Below are 21568 nucleotides of genomic sequence, written 5' to 3' on the forward strand. Positions count from 1 at the left end.
AGGAAAAAAGAAACAGAAAGGACAGATTTCAGAAATTCAGACCTTTTTATAGTTAGGAAAGCAGATTGCTTCCAGATCTCCAAATAGAATTTTAAAAGGCTTTGAGCAATAAAAGCCCCATAAACTTTCTCAAGTGAATAATGTGACAGTGAGTCAGATCAAATACCAAATTAAGGGAGTAGCCTTCCCACCAGATGTGAGTTGGCCGTGTCATGTGACTGAATTCTAAATATTGGAATATGAGAAGCGATAAATGTAACGTTCAATCATAGCTAGGTTCAACCAAGCAAGAAATCCTCCACGCTGTTTCTTCCCTTTCCATGGCAACAATGGAGGCCATGTTGGTTTTGCATTATTTTTTTAAAATGTTTACTATGGTAACATATATGTGACAAAAATTTCCCATTTTAACCACTTTCATGTCTACAATTCAATGATATTAGTTACGTTCTCAATATTGTGATACCATCACCACCATCCATTACAAAAACTTTGTCATCACCCCACACAGAAACTCTATACTCATTAAAAAATAACTTCTGCAGGGTTTATTTGTTATTGCAACATAGCCTAGATAGACTATACTGACTAATACACCTTCTGTTACCCAACTACTACGTTATTTTATTATTAATGGAGAGTGCATTTTTTCAAAATCTTCTGCACTATTAATATATTCATATTATTATTTCATAAATCAGTTAACATGGTGAATTATGCTAGCAGATTTTCCTAATATTAAATAATTCCTACATTCCAAAGCTAAGCCTAATTCATTGGTACTATATTAATTTTTTTTCTTTCATATTATGAGACTAAGGGGGCCCAGTATAAACTGCAGTTTATGTGAGATGGTATGGAGAGGGAAGACAGGGAGAAAGTGAAAACAAAAGTGAGACAGTAATCTCATATTATATCTATCTTTTACCTTGCAAGTTAAGTCCTTCATATTAATTATGAGCACTGATATATTTTGATATTTTAATCAATTTTATTGAAACATATTTATAAACCATACACTCCATCTAAAGTGTACATCAATGGCATGTGGTATAATCAAAGAGTTTTGCATTTATCATGTCTATTAATATTAGAACATTTTCATTACTCCATAAAAAAGCAAAAACAATTATGTAATTGATTTATTTATTTGTTTGGGTTTGTGCTTTCTATTTATTCAGTCTGCTTTAAAAAAAAATCTCTTGTCTGACCTCTATTGGATTAATTACATTTTCATTATTCTCATTTATTTCCTCTGTTGGTTTGAAAACTGAGTTAAATGTTAACATATATACTTGATTTAATGTCTAAAATTAATCAATAGCTACATCCTCGTGTTAATAGTGTTTTAGTTTACCAAAGGGCTGCCAATGCAAAGTACCAGAAATATCTTGACTTTTTATAAAAAGAATATTTATTTGGGGTAAAAGCTTAACAGTTCCAAGGTGGTGTAAAGTCCAACTCAAGGCACCATAAGATGTGCTTTCTCACTAAAGTCAGGTACCATGTGTTGAAGCAAAAATGGATGATCTCTGCCTCTTCTCTCCTTCCCTTCTTAGCTTCCTCTTTCAGGTTTAGATGCTCCACTTCTTCCCGATTTCAGTTGCAAGCTGGCATAGGGCTTGTCTGTTAGGGCTTTCTATATCAGTCTCAGCTGTTCCATTCTCTTCCCAAGTTTAGCTGTAAGCTATCAGGCATATGGCAGGGCTGCTCTCCTCTTGAGCTGCTCCATGGGACCAGCCTTTTAGGGCTTCATACTTAAGCAATCCTCTCTCTTACATGGCAGGATCAAACATGGCAGTTCCCTTTTTTCCCTCCTCTGCCTATATGAGTTCATTTATATCAGACCCAGAAAGGGAGTAGGGACCCAACCTGAGTCACACCTCACTGACATAGTGCAATAAAAAGCCCTACAGCAATCTTAACAGTAATCTGATCAAATGCCCCTCCACTGAATTTCATGCAATCAAAGGGTATCACACCCAGAGGAAGAGATTAGTTTACAAACATAATATTTCTCCTTTTGGGATTCATAAAATAATCTCAAACTACCACGCACAGTATAAGGATCTTTGAATTCTTTGATTTCTTCCCGATGTTCCATGATATTGCTACCTGGAATTGTTTATTCCTCTTTGTGTTGCACTCCAAAATGAATCATTTTTTACTATCATTGCTGTTGTTGTTTTATGCAATCCATGCATATTTATATTTACCTACATGTTTACCAATTTCTTTGTTCTCTACTCCTTGCTTCTCACTATTTCTAAGCTCAATTTCTTTCTTCCTGAAATGCATCCTTTAATAGTTCTTTCAGTGATAAACCTTTCAGACTTTGGGGAAAATATCTTTACTTTGTCTTCACACAGGACCCAAAGTGTTAAGTTGCGAGTGTTTTTCTCTCAGGACCTTGATAATACTAACGCACTGTCCTCTAGTTTCCATCATTGCTGTTGAAAAATCTCTCCTCAGTCTTTGTACTAGTCAGTCAAAGGGGTGCTGATGCAAAATACCAGAACTTGGTTGGTTTTTATAAAGGGTATTTATTTGGGTAGGCGCTTACAGTTACCAGGCCATAAAGCATAAGTTACTCCCCTCACCAAAGTCTATTTTCACATGTTGGAGCAAGATGGCTGCTGCCATGTGCGAGGGTTCAGGCTTCCTGGGTGCCTCCCTTCCTGGGGCTGGCTTCTCTTTCCTCTGTGTGCTTACTTCCTGGGGCTCCAGCTTAAGGCTTCAGCATCAACCTCCAACATCAAAAACCCTCAACACTGTCCTGTGCCATGCCTTTTATCTGTGAGTTCCCACCCACCAAGGAGTGGGGACTCAATATCCTACTGGCACAAGAGGTTTACATAATTCCTTAATCAAGTAAACCTATGAATCCAATATAATCTAATATGCTCAGAGAAGAAGATCAGTTTACAAACATAATCCAATATTTCTTTTTGGAATTCATCAATAATATCTAACTGCTACAGTCTTCTTGTCATTCCTCTTAAGTAACTATTTTTTTTCAAACAAGTTTATTAAGATATAATTCAAATACTGTAGGTAACTGTCTTTTCTTTTCTGTGGCTATTAAGATTTTCTCCTAACTTTCATATCATTGTGAGTATTAAATGAATTGACACAGGCAAAGGAATATCACATATGCACTCAGTAAGTTAGTGCCACATATAAATCTTGAGGGGTTATGAGTTGCCCAGAAGTCTGAGCCCATAGAGGCTGTTAAAAAATAGTTACTATATTTAACTGAAAACTGGACCAGCATATTAAAAGATGGCCATATGTACCACATCTACTCATTATTGTTTTAGTCCCTTATTTCCCTGCACTCAATATGTAGAATCTCCCATGTGTTCTTCATACTAAACATGAAGTAGCTTGATTCGCTGTTTTTGTTTTTCTTTCATCTATTCTCTGCCTTTGGTGTGCCTAAAAAGGTTAATATGCTGCCACTGTAAGTATTATTATATAGGATATAATTATCATGTGTGGAAAATCATGCACAAGCCAAGAAGTTGGGGAAGTTGTTTTTAACAGAAGAGACATTTTAATAACAGTTTTTGACAAGGACTATTAAAGGTAAACAGTACAGTAACACATAGTAGAAGGGGTCACAGAGAAAATGGAGATGGGAAGAACCTGCTGAGAGAATTGCCAAGTTTTTTTTTTTTTTAACATGGTACTTGTATCCGTAACATCAGCTTGTTAACTTCATTTAATAGAGAAGAAAATGAAATTCAGGAAAGTTAAATCAAATGCCGAGGTAAGGCACATAATTGAGTGACAGGCCTAGGATAAGAACAGAACAGAGGTGCTAAATTGTTAGTGAATTGCTTCCCATGGAACCAAACTCAAGAGGTAATCAAATGTTTCTAATACTTAATCGCAAGTTTTTCCAAACCATATGTAAGTGCATATCAGGAGTCTATACATCTACCAGGAACTGTAAGCTGCTTTTTCATCTGGACCATCAACCATGTACAGAACTGGGGACTATCCTTTGCCACCAGACTTGTAGAAAATCCTGGATCGTCTTGACAGTAACAATGCCAACATTACTGAGCACTGATCCCATGTACTAAAGGAGGCATTACCTTGAAAGTACCTGGAATGATTCTTGGCACATTGTTGCTTGACTCAGGCTAAGACTACTTCATATTGCTATTTCATTTGTATATTGATCTAAATCCATTCTATGGGCTAGTTTCAGTAGTTTCTAAATAGCCTATTTAATCTGCGCTGGCCCACCTATATGATTAAAAAATTATAGCACTTTTATAAGGTGGCATTTTCACACACAAACACACACATATACACACACATATTAGATAAGTAGAGAATATGTTAAAAATGGAAAAATGCCTTTACCCAGCTGCCCCACCTCATACTTTCTCTTGGGATGGATGTGGTTTATGAAGGATGCCCATGGGTTCAGCTGCTTGGCACCTTATCGATCCTGTCTAAGGTTGAGCAATCTTGGATCCTGAGATACCATCCTAATAAGACTCATATTTTATTTTAACCCACTTCACCCAGTGGAACTATTCCTGACTGGGTTAAATTTTTCCCAATATTTTCTATAGAAATTTTTCAAATTTACTGGAAATCTGAAAGAACTGTATGGTGAACACTCATACACCCTTCACCAAAATCCTTCCATTCTTAACTTTTTACTCTATTGGCTCTATCACATATCCACGCATCTATCCATTCAGCAATAATCTTAACTGTATCCATCAGTGCTCTTCACCCCTACATTTTAGCATGCATTTCATTAACTAGAGTTCAAAATTTTATGTTTTTTTCCTTCATTTTTAGGTAAGATGTGCTTTCATGGACATGATCAAACAGTACCATTTGGTGAGTTTTCACAAATTCATATATCCTTTTAATGCACACTGTTAGCAAAACACAGAATGCTTCCATCACTACTGAAAGGTCCCACATGCTCCAGCCCAGTCCACTCCTGATCCTCATACCATTCTAAGGCAACCACTCTTCTGCTCTTTTTAACTACAAATTAGTCTAACTACTCTATAACTACACATAAATGGACTCATGAAATGAGTACTTAGCATGGTTTTGATATCTCTCCATATTGTTGAATGCCTCCAGTAATTCCATTCCTTTTTATTGCCAAATAATATTCCATTATATAAATATAACTCAGTTTGTATATCCATTCACCTGTTGATGGATATGAGGACTGTTCGTTTTTGGCCATTATGAAAAAAGCTGCTATAAACATTCTTGTACAAGTCTCTCTCTGTTTTGCCTTGTTTTGTTTTTGACATATGATTTCACAACTCGGGTAAATGCAAAAGAATGGAACTGCTAGATTCTCAATATATGTTCAGTTGTTTAAGAAACTTCTAGACCTTTTACTAAAGTGATTGTTCCATTTTATATTCCCATCAACAATGTATGATCCACATCCTTACCAACACTTGGTGATAATAACCTTTTAATTTTAGCCATTCTGAGGGGTATGTAGTGGAGAGTCCTGCCTCTCAGAATGCTCCCTCTAGCTCCTGCCAATTAAAACAAGACCTGCCTGTCACTGAGTCTTCTCCCTGCAAGGACTATCCCTCAGAAGTGAGGGTGAGGGATTTACATCTTAGTGACTTATTTCCTCTTAAGACCTCGATAGAGGAGAGGGAATTCATCTGCTATTAGTCCAACTCCATTTCACTTTGGAAAAAAAGTTTAAAAATCAAAAAAATATCTGACCAGGTCAAGTTGGGAAGTTCAAAGTTATCTTTTGTTTCATGATATATTTTCAGGCAAAACATTGACATCTAAATCTCAAACTTTATCTCTGTTCCCTGCAGAATTTAAAGCAAGATTGTAAAGAAGGAAAATTCCCAGTATTCAGGCTCAACCTGTCTCTCTTCACAGTTCCCTATAAACTATTCTTTACATTGCCTTAACCACCCTTTAAGGCAGGACTGATGCCCTTTTGTACAGAGGAGGCATCTGAGCCTGAGCTGAGAATCGCAAGCACAGGATTTGTGGCCCTCGCATACACATGCTCCCTACGGGTTTCAGGCAAGCTTCCCCGCTTGCTGGCAGCACCTTTGTGGTGACACACTGACGCGGGACTCTGGCACCACCTCCTTCCCACCCCCCATGGAGAGCAGGGCACTTGGCATGCTTCCTCTGCCACTCGCCCACTCACAGTTCCATTAACCGCATTGCTTGCATCTTCTTTCCTTCCCCTCTTCCTTCGAACTCTGTTCATTTACCTCACAAAACTCTTTCTCTCCTAAGTTCTTTTCCATATGGAAACTAAAACTTTATCCCAATGTTGCCTGACAACTGTCAAAGTAATCTTAGTCATGTAACAAAACGAGACATCATGAAGAACCAACGCAGGCAACATTTAAAGCACTTGAAATTACCATGAGACCTCTTTTAGAATTTCCACAGAGGAACTGTCTACTTTCTCATGCCCTCCTAATTCAACTGGCTTTTCCTCAAGTACCAGCATACTACATAAATAAAAAGCTTTTGTGTTCACCTTTGGGTTTTCTGTTTTAATTAATAACATCACAGCAACATTGTTTCTATACATTGGTTGCAGAGATCCAGCATGTCAGTTACATTTTAAGGTAAATTACATCACTACTTTCATGACAAATCATGTACCAAATATCAAACTGACATAAAAGTCTGGAATAAAATCAATTTCTAAATTAGGGCCTGCCTTTTTTTCTTACTCAGTTTTAAATATTTCTTGCAAGTACTTCCTCTTTTGCATAATTTCTTTTACATAGCAATTATGAAGATACAACAGTACTATTGAAAGCACTTGAAGTATCAAGAAGTCCCTTTACATTATAGGAATCATTTCTATTTATAAAGTATATATAATTACGATCCCCATTTTTTTTACAGATAAGGCAACAAAGTTTAAGCAAGTGGCAGAGTCTGCATTCACAACCTGATCTGTCATCCTCCAGAGAAGGGGTTCTTTTAGTTTTCTTTTTTCTTGGGGGGGGAGGGGGCGGGCGCAGGAAGCAGGGGTTCTTAACAAGGGGTCTGTGAGCTTGAATTGAACTTTAAAAGAAAAATAAACATTATTCTTGTGGGGACATATTGATGTGGGTGTGATATATTTATTAAATAATACACAGAATAGTGTGGACTTAAAGGGTCTGTGGTTTTCACCTGACTGGCAAAGGGGTCTATGGAAACAAAAAAAAGTTAAGAACCGCTGCTCCAGAGGATTCTCTCTTAACCACCACACTGTACTTTTCTTACTTTTCTTACTTATGGTCTAGTACCACACAGCACACAAACTGAAGCTTCCCAGCATGGACTTGAATTGGCCATGACTGTGTAAACTACATTATCATCATTCTCTGCTTCTCCACCAAGTTCTCTTCCTCTCCCCTTGCCCAAATTATTAAGACCTCATTAGATCTCAGGAGGACAGGATGGGAGATTGGAAAAAGCACAGAAGGAAAAAAATGTAAATCAGATCTTCCATTAGTCCAGAGTTATTTGGGGTTTAAAGACACCCTTGCAGTGCAATTAATAAGTAGCATCTATTATGCATATTCAATAGCTTTCACCTGGCTCTGAGCAGTGACACTAAATATGGCTTAAGCACCTGGTCTATTCCATTATCCAAAGTGCTTACTCACTTGCTCCAATGGCTTTTATAATGATTGTCTAAATAGCCTTCCCACTGAACAGAGACTTTGCAGGCTGCAGCACAGGTGAAGGCAAAAAAGAGAGTGAGCCTAGCCCGGTTGTAGGAGCTAATTCTTTGTTACCAGTTTGGCTAGCTTTTTACCTGCTGCTGACCCAAGAAGTCATGGTACATTGAATCCTTCGGCATACCACATTCTTATTTATTTCATACTTATTTCCATAAGACTTTTGAGCCTGTGGTAGAATGGCTCATTTGCCCTCCATTCCAGTTTACCTCCTGGACTTGAAAGACTGGAAATCCTACAACATTTCCCTGATTCTCTTGCAGCTAGGATTCTTAACACAAAAGGTTACTCCAATTAATCTTATGCCTGCACAGGATCTGGAAGGCAGAAATGAGGTAGAAGCCAACTTCCTGCCCCTTTTGGTTTTTTTTACTGACAAGCAAAATCACCACTGAAAATGTGAGCTAACTTTTTTTACAGTATTAGTCCAATGTTGATCTTCAACTTCTTGTTGAGAGGCACTGGAGGCAGTTGGTAGCAGCAGCTTTTGATTCTGGCTTCCTGAACGCTGGCCCACAGCTGCAGAGTTCTGTCTTGAGCCCTTCATTCTGGTGGCAATCTCAGAGGGAGGAGGTCTCCTGAAGAATCAGTTCTATTTTGTCCCAGCTAGATATTCCCTTTCTCCCTCCTCCTCCATCATCACCATAATCACTGACATTTTTCATATGCTCACCATGTGTTAGGCATTGTGCTAAATTATGTACATAAATAATTTCATTTAAACCCCACAACATCCCCTTGAGGAAAGTACTATGAAATTGTTTGGTTTCAGATGAGTCAACTGAGGTTCAGAAAAGAGAGGTAAATTGTACAGGCTCATAGAGCAAAGCTAGTGGGTAAGTGAAAAAACTCAAATTCAAACCCACTGCAAAGCTGCCTTTTTAAAGGTATTTGAGGGCCTGAGACCTATCAGCAGCTTTTAATTGCCGGTATACATTAATTGCTGAAAAGACATCATTCTTTTCTATTAAAAAATTATAGATGTAGAAGCCAGCCCATTTTGTGTTAAGATGCCTGTAGACATTGAAGAAGTTTTCAGTCTAATTAAATAGAAAGGGATTTAAAAATCCAGAGATACCACTTTGTGAAAATTTTCCTAAACCATAGCAAGATCTTTGCTGGAAGAATTAAAGGATTAAAATGGAAGCAAGCATTGCCTTCTACCTGCTTCTGCGAGAACCAGAGCTGGTGGAACAGACATTCACTTACCAGGCGCTCTGTTCACAGCGAGGTTTCGGAAATGACTGCCCTTGATAATTTCCACAGATAATCGCCCTGTTGTGGCATTGTACAACAGCCCCACCAACAGCTCTGGCGCCCCTCCATGAGACAGCGACTGCGTGGATGAAGCACTGTCACTGTGGGAAACTGCAGATGGGCTGAGCTGAGACTCTCCACTCTGGAGGGGAAGAACAACAAAGAACCCATTGGCCCACGCTGTACTACTCTCTTTTGCAGCCAGCCGATATTATGTTTGGTGAAATTGTGACCCAATCTCAACTGCTGCCAAAGATTACTAAAGGCGTACTTGGCGTGAATTATAATGGGCCTGGGGAACGGAGTCATGGATGAGATCCCCTGCATTATTAGCTGACATATTTGTTTTGAGAACTGTCTTCATTCAATATTTCCTCTCTGAAGACAAAATAGACAAAGATGTTATTACTGGTATAAATCAAATCCTCTAAGATACACGGAGAACTAATAATACATTTAATATAGGCCAAAATTCCCTCCTGTGTAATCTGTGCTTGAATGTTCCTAGGGAGCCCATCCACCCCAGGCATGACTTTGTTTCTGTTCTCTGCAGCATCTTGATGAACGAAGCAATACAGGAGGTATTTCATCTTAACTATAAAGGAAGTGACCCCTGGACATCTACCACGACATATAACATTTGGCTCCTAGCTCCCTTCTTACAGTTGTCAGGTATATGCCAGATGCTAAATTTTGCCTCCTAAGGAAGTGAATTAAATTGAAATTGGGCACTTTTACAACTGTTTGATAAATAAGCCAATGCAGGGACAATGAATGTCAGCAAGTAGCAGGCACAAGGTGAGCTCAAGAGAGACCCCGAAGTGTCCTATCTTGTCTATTCATGTGCACGCTTTTCCTGAGCACTCACCTTTAGACACCAGGCACTTTGGGAGGAGGAGCACAGAGTGGATCCAGATGCTGAATTCAACTAGAAAAGCAGGACTGGGAACCGGCCCTGTGGGGTCAGTCAGCCAGCTTCCTCGAGCCACCATCTCCTCCACCAGAGACCAGAATGCTGGACTTTGGTTAAGCCTTTTCTTTCCAGAGCTGCAGTCCTTTCCTAGGACTTCTTACCAGGAAACCCAATAAATACCAATGATAGAGGAATAAAAGATTCTTCATATCTATAGGAAAATATTCTATTTATAAAACCATGGGCACCTCTGTAGAACCCTAGGCTTTCATGAGATGTAATTAGTAAACTACTGGGCCAGGCAGTTTTCATAGGTACCTTACAGACCCTGCTGTCAAGGAGATAATAATCCAACAATGGAATATTTGCTTAATTTGGGGTGAGGATCATCCCTCTACCATGTTTCTATAGTCTTACCTATCACTGTATTCCTTGCCTCTCCCATCAAATTCTGAATCCTTATAAATATCTCAGTCCCTAATACATAACCCAGTTCCTGGCACATAATCATGCCCAACAAATAACTGTTGAATGGAGGATTCTTTGCCTTCAAGGTTCTTTTACACCGGCTCATTTCCCCTATTCAACTCTTTACCCCTAGCATGCAGCTCTGAGCCTGGCACACAGAAACGTGGGTGTGATCAAATCTATGCCTCTGCTTAAAGCACAGGGACCCTTCTGACCCCCTGTGGCTTCAGTTTTCCTTTATATTTCAGCTATACCTTACCCAGAGCTCAAGAAAAAAGGATTTGAGATGAGAGGAAACATGGGGTAGCTTAGATTTTTAAAGGCTGACCTGGCCCTGGTGTTAAGAATAGTTTGTAGGGGGCAGAAGGAGAAGCAGGGAGACCAGTAGGAGGTAATTTCAATCATCCAACAGAGAGTCAGGTTCTTTTAAGATAGAACCACTAGGATTTCCAGTGAAAAATGAGAGAAGCCACAGATGACTCCCAAGAGTTTTGGCCTGAGCAACCGGAAGGATGACCAGCATGGGGGGAGGCTCCAGGTGGAGCTGAGTTGGAGGCAGGGGTGCGAAAGTCAGGAGTCCAAGTCTAGAGCTGTTCATTTGGAAACATGTAATAAAAATCCCAGCAGACGGGTTCCTCCACCACTATGCTGTAGCCGCTTGGATCCTTTGCTCTTCCTCAAACATGACAAGCCCCTCCCCACTGCGGGCTGCTGCATTTGCTGCCCCCTCTGTCTGTGTGGAGGCATGTTCCCTCAGTTCCTTAAGTTCTGTGCTTTACCACAGCCTCAAAGAAACCTTTCCTGACACTCTTGCTCTTTGCCCATCTTGGTTTGCCTGTTGTCACTCTTGTCCACTCTATTATTAGCTTCGTGAGGGCAGAGGCATCACCTGTTTTATTCTTTCTTGTATCTCCATTGCTTATCCAGAACCTAACATACAGTACACACTCAGTAAACATTTTTTAATGAACAAGTGATTGGTCCAATAGTCCAAGACAACTATCTGATGTTTGCAAAAAGGAGATTCTCACACTGGAGTCAATAACCCATGGCAGCAGTGAACTGCCTATCTCATAAACATAGACATATGAGCTATGGTGTCTTTATTGAAACCCTGGTGGGAGCAGAGGGAAGGGGCATGTGGAAGGAGTTTGAGCATATAAATGGAAGGTCTGCAGAAGTGGCTGGAGTTCAGGGCTGCTACTTCAGCCAGCTCGGGAAGACCTGATAAGGACATCTCCTTGAATGTCTCATTGCTAAGAGTCATCATAATGTAGATGTGGGGCAGGGGTGAGGGGACTACTCATTGACTAACCAGAAGGCCAAGCTGCCTCTCCCTGTTTTTCCATGACCTCCACCACACTGCTGCTGTCATTTCCTAAATGGATAAGGAATACATCCATCAGGAGATTGGGAAGACGGGCATGAAAAACCTATTGTACCATGAAGTGCAAATCACAGCTTATAAGGATGAGGAGAGCCAAATGGAAAATTAAATTAAGGTGTCTGAATTCACAGGCTGAATGCACTAAATCAAGGACTGACAATTCCAGCTCCTCGGACACACCATTTCATTAGCAGCACCATTTAACATACTCACACTGATATTACTTCTTGGCTCCAATACCAGAGTCACTTTCATTTCCCCTTCTGGGTGCAGGTGGCTAAGATAGAACAAATTCTCTCCCATCATTCTCTCACGGGTCATCTTGCGGGCAGCATATAGGCGGAAGCGGATGGCACAGGCAGCCACATCTCTTGGCTCCAGCTTGGCGAAGGTGATCTTCTCCTTGAAGATGGGGTTGGGCCCTCTCTGTATGCTTGTCCTGCCCCTCTGCTTCTTACCAGGAAGCAGCACGATATGAACTTGCCAGGAGTTAACTCCACTTCGCTCCTTATCTGGAAGGTCCTGTGCTCTCACAATGGTCACTGCAAGCTTCTGGCCAGCAGCTCTGTACTCCAAGATGACATCCAGTTCACCACACTTTGAGATGGGTTCTGGGGCCCCAGGTGGCACTGGAAAGTTGGTCCCATCCTGTTCCTGCTGCAGGCAGAGGAAAAGATTGGCAATGGGAATAGCAATGCCCAAGTACACTTTGCCGAGAAGATGCCCCTCTGCATTCTTCCAGAGCCCCGTACCTTCTGACCACTAGTGTACACTACAATTTCATTTACAAAATTCATTTCCTCTCTCCATCGGAGTGTGAATTCTTTGAAGTCACAGTGCTTGGCACATGGTGAGCCTTCATGAATGGTTTTGGAGTGAATGAATATATCTTTTATGTTTTGCCAAGTGTTTTTATCTGCACACTCTCAAAAAGCACAACTGTCCACTGTCACTGAAATCACCTGAGATATAAGTCTAAAATTAAGTCAACCATGCAATTAGAAATGCCAATTGTGAGTAGCTAACTTTCTTTAGATATATCTAAGCTTGGACCTGTGCTCTATGGGCCAATAATTCCTGGAGATAAGAATCCCTATGGGGGACCTGGGCAGGGGATCCTTCGGTATATTTTCAACTTACATGAAAGAAATGGTTTAGAGCAGTGTTTCTAAAACTTTAATGTGCATTCAAATCATCTGGAGATTCTGATTCAGAAGGACTGGGGTGGGGCCTGAGACTGAATTTCTAAGATGCTCCCTAGGGGTTATGCTGCTGGTCTTAGACCATGCTTTGAGAAGCAGGTGTTGAGGAGGGCATTCCTAGCAGCCACATAACAAATAGTACCACTGGACTTAAAGCCAGAACACTTGGGTTGAAACCATAGCTCTTCCACTGACTGGCTTTCTGACCCTGAGGCCCAAAGGACTCCAGCTGAAAAAAATAAGCATTACTATATTTACTTAACAGCATTTTAACTTGAGGTTTTAACAGACATGACAATATCTGGCTCAGAGCAGACCCTAAGTTGTTTGTCACAACTTCAATGCCAAGGTAAAAATATCCTAGGTCATGTGTGTCTCTCTGCTTATCAGGCCATCTATCAGGTACAATGCTCACTTGGCCTGAAGGTCACTGGGGCAGTCCTGGGGAAGGTTCCATATCAAGTGTCTATTCCCCTCCCTGGCCTGGTACTATCTATTTTCAAACACAGCCTCCCTCTTCATGGAATGTTGCTCTTGGAAAGCAATTTACCTGCAGCCAATCACATCTGACAACTTCACTGGGAAGACTGAACTGAACTGCTTTTACTATAATGAACTATCCCACTGACAAAGTATAAATAATATCAAAATAATTCTATTTTTCTTTTAAAGGCATGAGTCTTCCTCGTGACTGAACATTGGACTGATACTTATTGTAACACATCTTTTCTTTATGTAACTGAATATTAAATTTTGCTAACTTAGAAATCTCTTCAATTTAAAAAGTTATACTAAAATACCTCAAAATGACATTCATCAATACAACTCTCCCACAGAGTTTAAATGAAAGTACATGGTCCTCTGGAATCAAATATACTTAGGAATTCCCTGTCTGCCACTTAGCTTTTTGATATTGGGCAAGTTATTTAATCCATTCCACATTCTGTTTTCCTCAGCAGGAAAATGGGGATGATACATACTTAATAGGGTGAAAATGAAAGGCTTGACATACAGTAGACATTTAATAAATTCCCTTTTCTTTTAAGATGCAAAATAATGTAGCAAGAAAATCTAAGCTTCTTGCAAAATGAGGGAAGCTTCTTATATTCTTTCCTCTGAGCATGGATTCCTGTTTCTATTCAGAGGTGCTTAGCTTCAAGTGATAAAAAATGGTTGCTATAGAGATTTTTTTTTAATACAAGTGACTAGTATATATATAATATTAGAAGCAAATCTCCAAGGAGTTAGGCCTTCCAACTCAAAAATCAAGCCAGCCTCCTGTTAAAATTCCCATCTATTTTAGCCTGCTCTTGACCATTTATATTGTTTGCCTGACCATAAATAAGTATAGCTAACATCTCTAGGACCTTCCTTTTGCCAGGTACCATACCAAATCCTTCACAGACTGTAAAGGTGGCTCTTATGCACTTCAGATCATCTTGGCCTCGCCTCTTGTTCAATCTCCCTCTAGAGGCACAGTCTGTCTGGGCTCTGAGTGGCTTTACTCTGGCACAATTCAACAAAGTTTCACCTCCTGCCCATGCAGTGTACCTTGCAGCTCCCACCACAGGCCACCTCTATTGATGCCCAGGCTTAGAAAGCTGAAGAACTCTGCTTGGTACTCATCCATGTAAAGCACAGAGTAAGGAGGAGTTAACAGATGTCCTGAGATGCAGTATATACAGCTTCTTGAGGTGTAGACCCACAGAATGAAGCAATTAGTCAAGCTTCATGGTGGCCAATCCAATTACACACATTCTCACACTGGCTCTCCCGTCTCCCTCATTCCCCTCATCTCTCATTCTTGATCCCTGGCATTGTACTCCCTAACAAAGTCAGAGAACAGGAGCCTTTGCCTCAGGCATTGCTTTTTGGGGAACCCAGGTAAGAAGTATTCCTTTTAACATTCACATTAACCTAAAGAAGTAGGCATTTTAATATCTTCATTTCATGGAAGAGGAATGTTAGGCTTAGAACGGCCAAATAATTGCCCCCAAGGTCCTATGCCTGGCCAGTAAGTGGAAAGAGACAAGACTGAACTTTGGCAGGATGACTCCAGAGCTTGTGTGCTCAACCAGTATTCACTACTCGAAATCTCAAAATCTTAAGTTGGGCCATAAGATCTCCTTTCTTCTCCCTCTAATCTTTCACCAAAGGAGGGAAGAAGGTGAGAGACAAGGTAGGAAACACACGCTACTTTGAATTTCACATCCTTTTAGGCCCCTACTCTTGATATTAGGTAACATTTCCAGTGCTTGTCATCAACTTCAATGCCAAGGTAAAAATTTCCTAGTTCAAGCATGTCTCTCCACTTATCAGGTAAAATGCCCACTTGGCCCAGAGGTTACTTAGGAAGGTTCCACACCAACTGTCCTAAGAACCCTGACTAAGACCCAGACCCAGGCAAAGTACAGCTCCGGATGGGGCCAATCTAAGCTGTGGCCCCTGAAAACCGGACTGATCCTGGGTTGATTCAAGATGAAGATTTCTGAAGGCTGGTATCTGTGTAGCAATTACTTATTTCAACACACTTTACCCATCACCAGGCGACTGAAGGCGTTTCTCATGTGGGCACCGTTAACACTGCTAATCCATCTGACCTTCCTGCAAGGTGAAAATCTCTTCATTTTTATCCCCATTTGGCAGATTTTAATTAACTTCTCAAGGCCAACCAGTTAATCAGTGGAGAGCAGAGCTGAAAAGTGGGTCACCTGCCTCCCTGAGCACTCAGCTTTGCCATTCCCCCCACCCCCACCTACCACCGTCTTCCCTGCTGAGCCTTGAGTCTGCAAGAAAAAGCCAATGCCTTTTCCAACAGAGAAAAGCAGCATTCCAAAATCCATCTGCCTAACAGGTAGCCACACACTGCATGAGAGGTTTCCTTCTGAGGCAAAATAAATGATTCTTTTAGCTCTAATATCCTTGGTTTTCTTTAAGATGGGAATACTTATGTCAAATTGTCAAAACCCATGTAGGTTTAAAGATTTCCTGTCAAACTGAAAGTCTCTCTGTTTTAGTAAGATAGTGTTGATGTCATCTGCATGGCCAAAAGTAAACAGACCCACAGTATGTTTCAGGTGCCAGATACATGGGGGAAGACAGGGTTCTTAATCCAGATAAGAGGCAAATAAATCAATTCTAAAAAAGTGAGCTAAGCCTGCAAAGCAGGCAGCTATAGGAACTGCCTCCAAGTTGCATTTGAGGTTCTGTAGGAGCACCAAATTACAGTTTTGTCTCAAAATAGATAGGAGGTTGAATGGAGCATACAGAGATGTCAGGATATTTTCGGAGACTGAGAACATTTAGTACCCTCGCCAGAAAGCTCCATGAGGCAGGCAAAAATGGGAAGTTACTTGGAGAAAGCATTTCAAAGCCTAACAGCACAATTATGAATGGGGTAGAGAATCAATAGGCAGGTGAACAATTTGTTGTGTTGGTGGTGGTGGTGAGATAACCAAAAAGAGCATTTTTACATTTTAAGTGTTACTGTGTAGGATTTGAATGTGATGCCTAGCAGGGAACCGAAGGGGAAGCAGAATATTTTTACAAAACATATATGGGTACTGGCTTTGGGTACTTCTATGCGAAGAGCTGCTACTAATAAACCACAACCACATATAGGAATTACCATTTTCACCAACACAGAGGCATGCGTGCACGCATGTCCACCTCCTTACATACTCTCTACATGCCACCGTGTGTTAGCGTTAAGGCTTTGGAACATGCTCATCGGCTGTTGTTTTTCTTCCCTTTGATGAGCATTTAGTGTGTGTGCCAGTTTAAATCCTGATAAGAGAGTCCATCCAGTTTCTTTTCTCAGTCAGCCTGATGCTAACAAAATCCATTCACCCTTTCCCTCCCCCTACCCATTCCACAAATTATATTCATTTGAAGTTTTATATACTTATATGACTTATTTCATCAATATGAATGTCAATTTAGGTTGTAAGCACCACAATTTAACACCTTCTAATGTCACAGCATCATAGTGGGGGGGTGTGGATCTAGCTAATGAAGAATAACTGTAAGTGCTTGTAAGAGAAAACAATGTTTATAAAATCCTTCTCACACAGCCTGACACATAGTAACTGCTTTCATCATCATCTCCAGTCATGTCTCTGGATGGTTAGGTATATTCTGCACCAAGTTTTAGTTGAAAAAAAAATTTAGAAGAAACATGTTATCAGAGACTTACTCCAAAAAGCAATGTATATGGCCAGGGGCTCATTACAGCTTAATGCAGTCTCAGAGGCCTTAGCTCACTAACAAATGTACTAAACTACAAGATCCTCATCACAAGATCTTGTAATATTTCATTTGGGGGGGATCATTTTACTCTAGTGCAATTTTCAAATAATCATAACTGAACATTTTGGATAAAGAAAAGTAGACTCTACCTAATTGAAACCATGAAGGAAATAAATCATTTTCTCTAAAGAACTAAACACTCCTTTACATGAAAAGAAGCCTGCCTGTTGCTGATTTATTTTACCCCCATTCTTTTCCATCCACCCTCGTTTCAAAGAAAATCCAGTTCTGATTCTTTTACTGATGTACCTAGGGGCTTTGGTCATCTGAACAAATATTTATTTAGAGGGGAAAAAAATACCTTTTAGGTCTTTGTCTTTCAAGGCAATGCTTCCTCTCCAGAGAGATTTTATGTGAGAGAGACATAGAGAGACAGAGGGACAGAGCTGAGTTTGTACAAAACACAAGCAAAGAATGGAAAATAAACAACTCACCTCTGGATTCCATACTGAAGAGCTGTCAGTGGCATAGGAATCCTCAAATCCCCGGTTACCAAAAGCTGTGTCCATCTCGAAGCTGCCCTCTGTGGACTGGCGGCTGAGGCTATGGACTGCGCTGGTCTCTTGGTGAGGCTCTCCAGGGTGCCTGGAATCCCCTCTTTCACATGGGGACCGTGGGTGGGCAGAGATGGGGTCATCGTCACCATAAGACAGATTCTCAGAATAACTTAGTTGGCTGGCCCCATCCAAATCTAAATTTGCAATAAAGAAATTATTTCAGATGCATTCGTTTTTTACACTTCTGTATCAACCACAATAACCAAGAACCTCCAAACATAAATCCCTCCAAATCACACCTACGGAGACATGATTCCACCCACATGGTGGATAAACTTGGTCCATATAATCAAGAAGACTATTAACTCATTATTTGGTATAGAAGAAGGTTTAATGCCTTTCAATATGAGTATAGAGAATATACATTTATGTCAAAAGGATAAATGTACATACACCATCATTCTGTTGGAGCTAATGATCACAAAATTTCAGAGTTGGATCAAAAATCTAAAATGGCGGTCATATGATTTGCTGACCATTCTGCCTTGTTTTTTCTCCACATTCACCAAGTTACCCTTCTACTCAGAAGGTTTCAGTGGTTCCCTCTTAAGTAAAATGTACAAAGTTCTCCACTTGATCCATGGAAAGAAAACTGGACTGGGGTTAAGATGATCTGAGTTTAAATCCTGACTCTGCCTTATGAACTTGAATAACATTCAAACATTCTGGATCTCTGTTTCCTTATCTATAAAATGATAATAAAAGCCATGTGAAGGGACCTTTATAGACACTCAGGTAATAATATCCATATGGCAGTCAGCAGACCTTCCAAAAACATTAGTCTTGCTTATCTGCCTGTCCCAATTTGGATGCATCCAACCCATTAAACCTTATTTTCCACAGCTTCCCAACATACTGTCACCTCTGGTCTCAATGGCTCATGAAAGCATCAGCTGTGTATTTCTGCTCACAGTGGTCATCCAACCCTCCCTCCTGCCCTTGCCTTCCTGACTATACAAATTCTACCTAGTCTTCTAAATCCCACCAACTCCTGAACCTCCCCTGGCTCTTCCAGACTCAGTGTTTTTCTCAGGCTTTAATGTTATTCTCCTCTCTGGCATGCTTTCTCTCTCTCACAATCTCTGTCTCAGTAGTCTCCCCCCTGCTCAACCCCTCTGTTCTTCAATGCTTAGGTTATTCTCAGACAGGAAAGCAAATGGACAAGGTCTTTCTGAGCAACGGCTCTCACCTTAATTTGTTCCCTACACTCAAAGAGCAGCTAAGGGTGCTCCTCCTGCAATCCCCATCCCAGGATGAGAGAAAGTTGGACATACAGACAGGATGAGTGAGTGGGATGACAAAGTGCATGTCATAAATCCAACTCTTATTTACATGCTATCTCATAGGACTGGTTTCCTGGTTACACACATAGCTTCAGTTAGAATGTAAGATCCTTGAAGAACTAAGCCACATATATCCCTGCTTAGTCTTTACCCACCAGGACAATGCCAAGCATTTAGAGGGTTCTCATTAAACCCTGAAATAACTTTGAAGACTAGGCAGGAAAGGAATATTTGAAGCATCCAGGTGTGAAGCAATAGAGAGTGATGGTGACAGTGCTTAAACAAAGAATGTGTGTCCGTTCTGTAGTAAGCATTCACATCTAAAAATATGTTAGGTGATACAAAAACATTTTCATGCACACTTTTGTCCTTAGGGCACAGATTCAGACACCTGATTTAGGATTTTGCAGAACTTCAACAGGCCATCAATAAGTTCCTCTATCTGCTGTGTTAGCCTTAATAATTCAGTTCAGGCTCCTTGGAAACACTTTTACAGGATACCACAGAATTTTCACATATATTCTTTATTTCACCTATTTGGCAAACACACTAAAAAGGGGCCACAGAAAATGACAGAACAAGGGAAATGCCATACATAAAATCCTACAACATAAAGCGGAATTGTCTTCTAAGGCTCTAATTAGCACACCCATTCCTTACATACACAAACACTAAAATGTCCTATTAAACAGTGGGTCATCCATCAATGTGCAGAGCACCCAGCAGGCTTTCAGCACAAAACCTAACTTTACTAAGAAATTACTCCCATAAAATTGTCTCATGATTTTAATTCCCACCGTGATAATACCTAGATCAGTAATAAGGAAATTTTCCAAAGTTACATTAAGCCTTGAAAAGCTATTCATAACTGAAAAACATAAGAACTGTATTCATGTAACAAATCATTATCCTTGAGAGACAAGCAAGGAATGAATTAGAAAAGCAAATCTGGGGTGCAAGTCAAGTTGCAAGAAGGAGGAAAGGTGATTCACCATTACATAAAGTAGTCTTCCCAGGCCTTTAAATTAAAGAAGACTGTGTCACCTTAAACACATGCAAGAAATAATTGCCTGTTGTCAGAGATATTTGTTTTGGCTTAGAAATTTTAGGGTACAATTATGTCACATCAACCAAATTTAATTTTAGCAGAGAAATTCTTAAACTTGTTCAGTCCATATTTCACTTTGATAGAATGAAAACCCTATTACCAATTACTTTCCTTCATCCTTGTAAATCCCTTCCACCTTCTACTACCAATATACAAATATTCTGCTTGCTGTCTGTGATGGTCAGTTTCATGTGTCAGCCTGGCTTGTCTATAAACACAACTATTCAAATATTTATCTGGATGTTGCAGGGAAGGTATTTTGTAAATGTGATTTGAGACCATAATCAGTTGACTGTCCCAGACAATCTGGGTAAACCTAATTCAATCTTTTGGAAGGCCTTAAGAGAACTGAGGCTACCTTGGATAAGAAGAAATGCCACCTGTGGACCACAGCTTCAGCTTGCACCCAAGAGTTCAGCCTGCCCTGCTTGATGGTCTATCCTACAGTTCAGATTTGCCTAGGCAGCCCCCACCATCACATAAGCCAATTCCTTGCAATACATTTTTAAAAATATATCTCCTACTGGTTCTGTTTTTCTGCTTGAATCCTGATTGATCATTCCCCAAAATACTAGCACAGATTTGGAGGACAACTGCTTTTGATGATGTCAAGAAAGGGGATGTCCAGTTTTTAGGAAATATCCTAACAACTATTCCACAAGCAAAAATAATGCTACTGCTAAAAAACAAACAAAAATGCCAAATAAATGGATGAATCACTGCCCATTTTTCATCTCTATGGATCTCTGCTCCAAACCACTTAGACTAGGGGTCCTTAACCGTGTTTGTTCCACAGACCCATTTGTCAGTCAGGTGAAAACTACAGACCCCTTACTAAGTCCACACTATACTGTGTCTTATTTAATAAGTTATCACACCCACACCAACAAGCCCCGACAAGAATAATGTTTTTTTGAATTTCAATTCAAGCTCATGGACCCCTTGTTAAGAACTCCTGAATTAGACCAAGCCCTCTTTGATATTATTTGGAATGCAATGAGAATTAATGTGCAATAACACCAAAGCAGATACACAAGACAAGATAGAACTTGACTAAAAGCATGAAGATAGAATTGTCTTAGTTCTAATGTTCTCACCACTGAATTCAGAATGAAGGATCTCACTTAAGATGGAATATAACACAACCTGTCAGAGGCTCACTCACGGTTTAGATTTGCCTTGGATTTGAGACCCTTAATTTCATTTACCAAGATTTCTAAAAGCCTTTTTAAATAGAAGAATTATTTACAATTAAATATGATCTTAGAAAAACATGTTTAAACTAGGGTGAAAAATAGCCAAATAGGTAGATTGATAGAGAAAAGTCAAATAAATAAAAAATGCTCTCTTGA

General features: G+C 40.0%; 1 protein-coding gene across 7 annotated transcripts in view; it reads right to left on the reverse strand.

Moving 5' to 3' along the window:
- SYT16 (synaptotagmin 16) overlaps positions 1-21568 on the reverse strand; it is a 298663-nt gene that overhangs the window by 18622 nt on the left and 258473 nt on the right. For 4 of the 7 annotated variants that reach the window (XM_058293313.2, XM_071213893.1, XM_071213894.1 and 1 more), the window contains 3 exons: positions 17703-17959; positions 11972-12415; positions 8943-9132 (listed from right to left, as the gene is read on the reverse strand). In XM_058293313.2, the coding sequence (XP_058149296.1) occupies positions 8943-9132; positions 11972-12415; positions 17703-17959 (891 nt within the window). The remainder of the gene's footprint in view (positions 1-8942; positions 9133-11971; positions 12416-17702; positions 17960-21568) is intronic. The other 3 variants (XM_071213896.1, XM_058293314.1, XM_071213895.1) reach the window with 1 other exon arrangement.

The sequence above is a fragment of the Dasypus novemcinctus genome, chromosome 3, assembly GCF_030445035.2.
Source record: "Dasypus novemcinctus isolate mDasNov1 chromosome 3, mDasNov1.1.hap2, whole genome shotgun sequence".
NCBI classification, from domain to species: domain Eukaryota; kingdom Metazoa; phylum Chordata; class Mammalia; order Cingulata; family Dasypodidae; genus Dasypus; species Dasypus novemcinctus.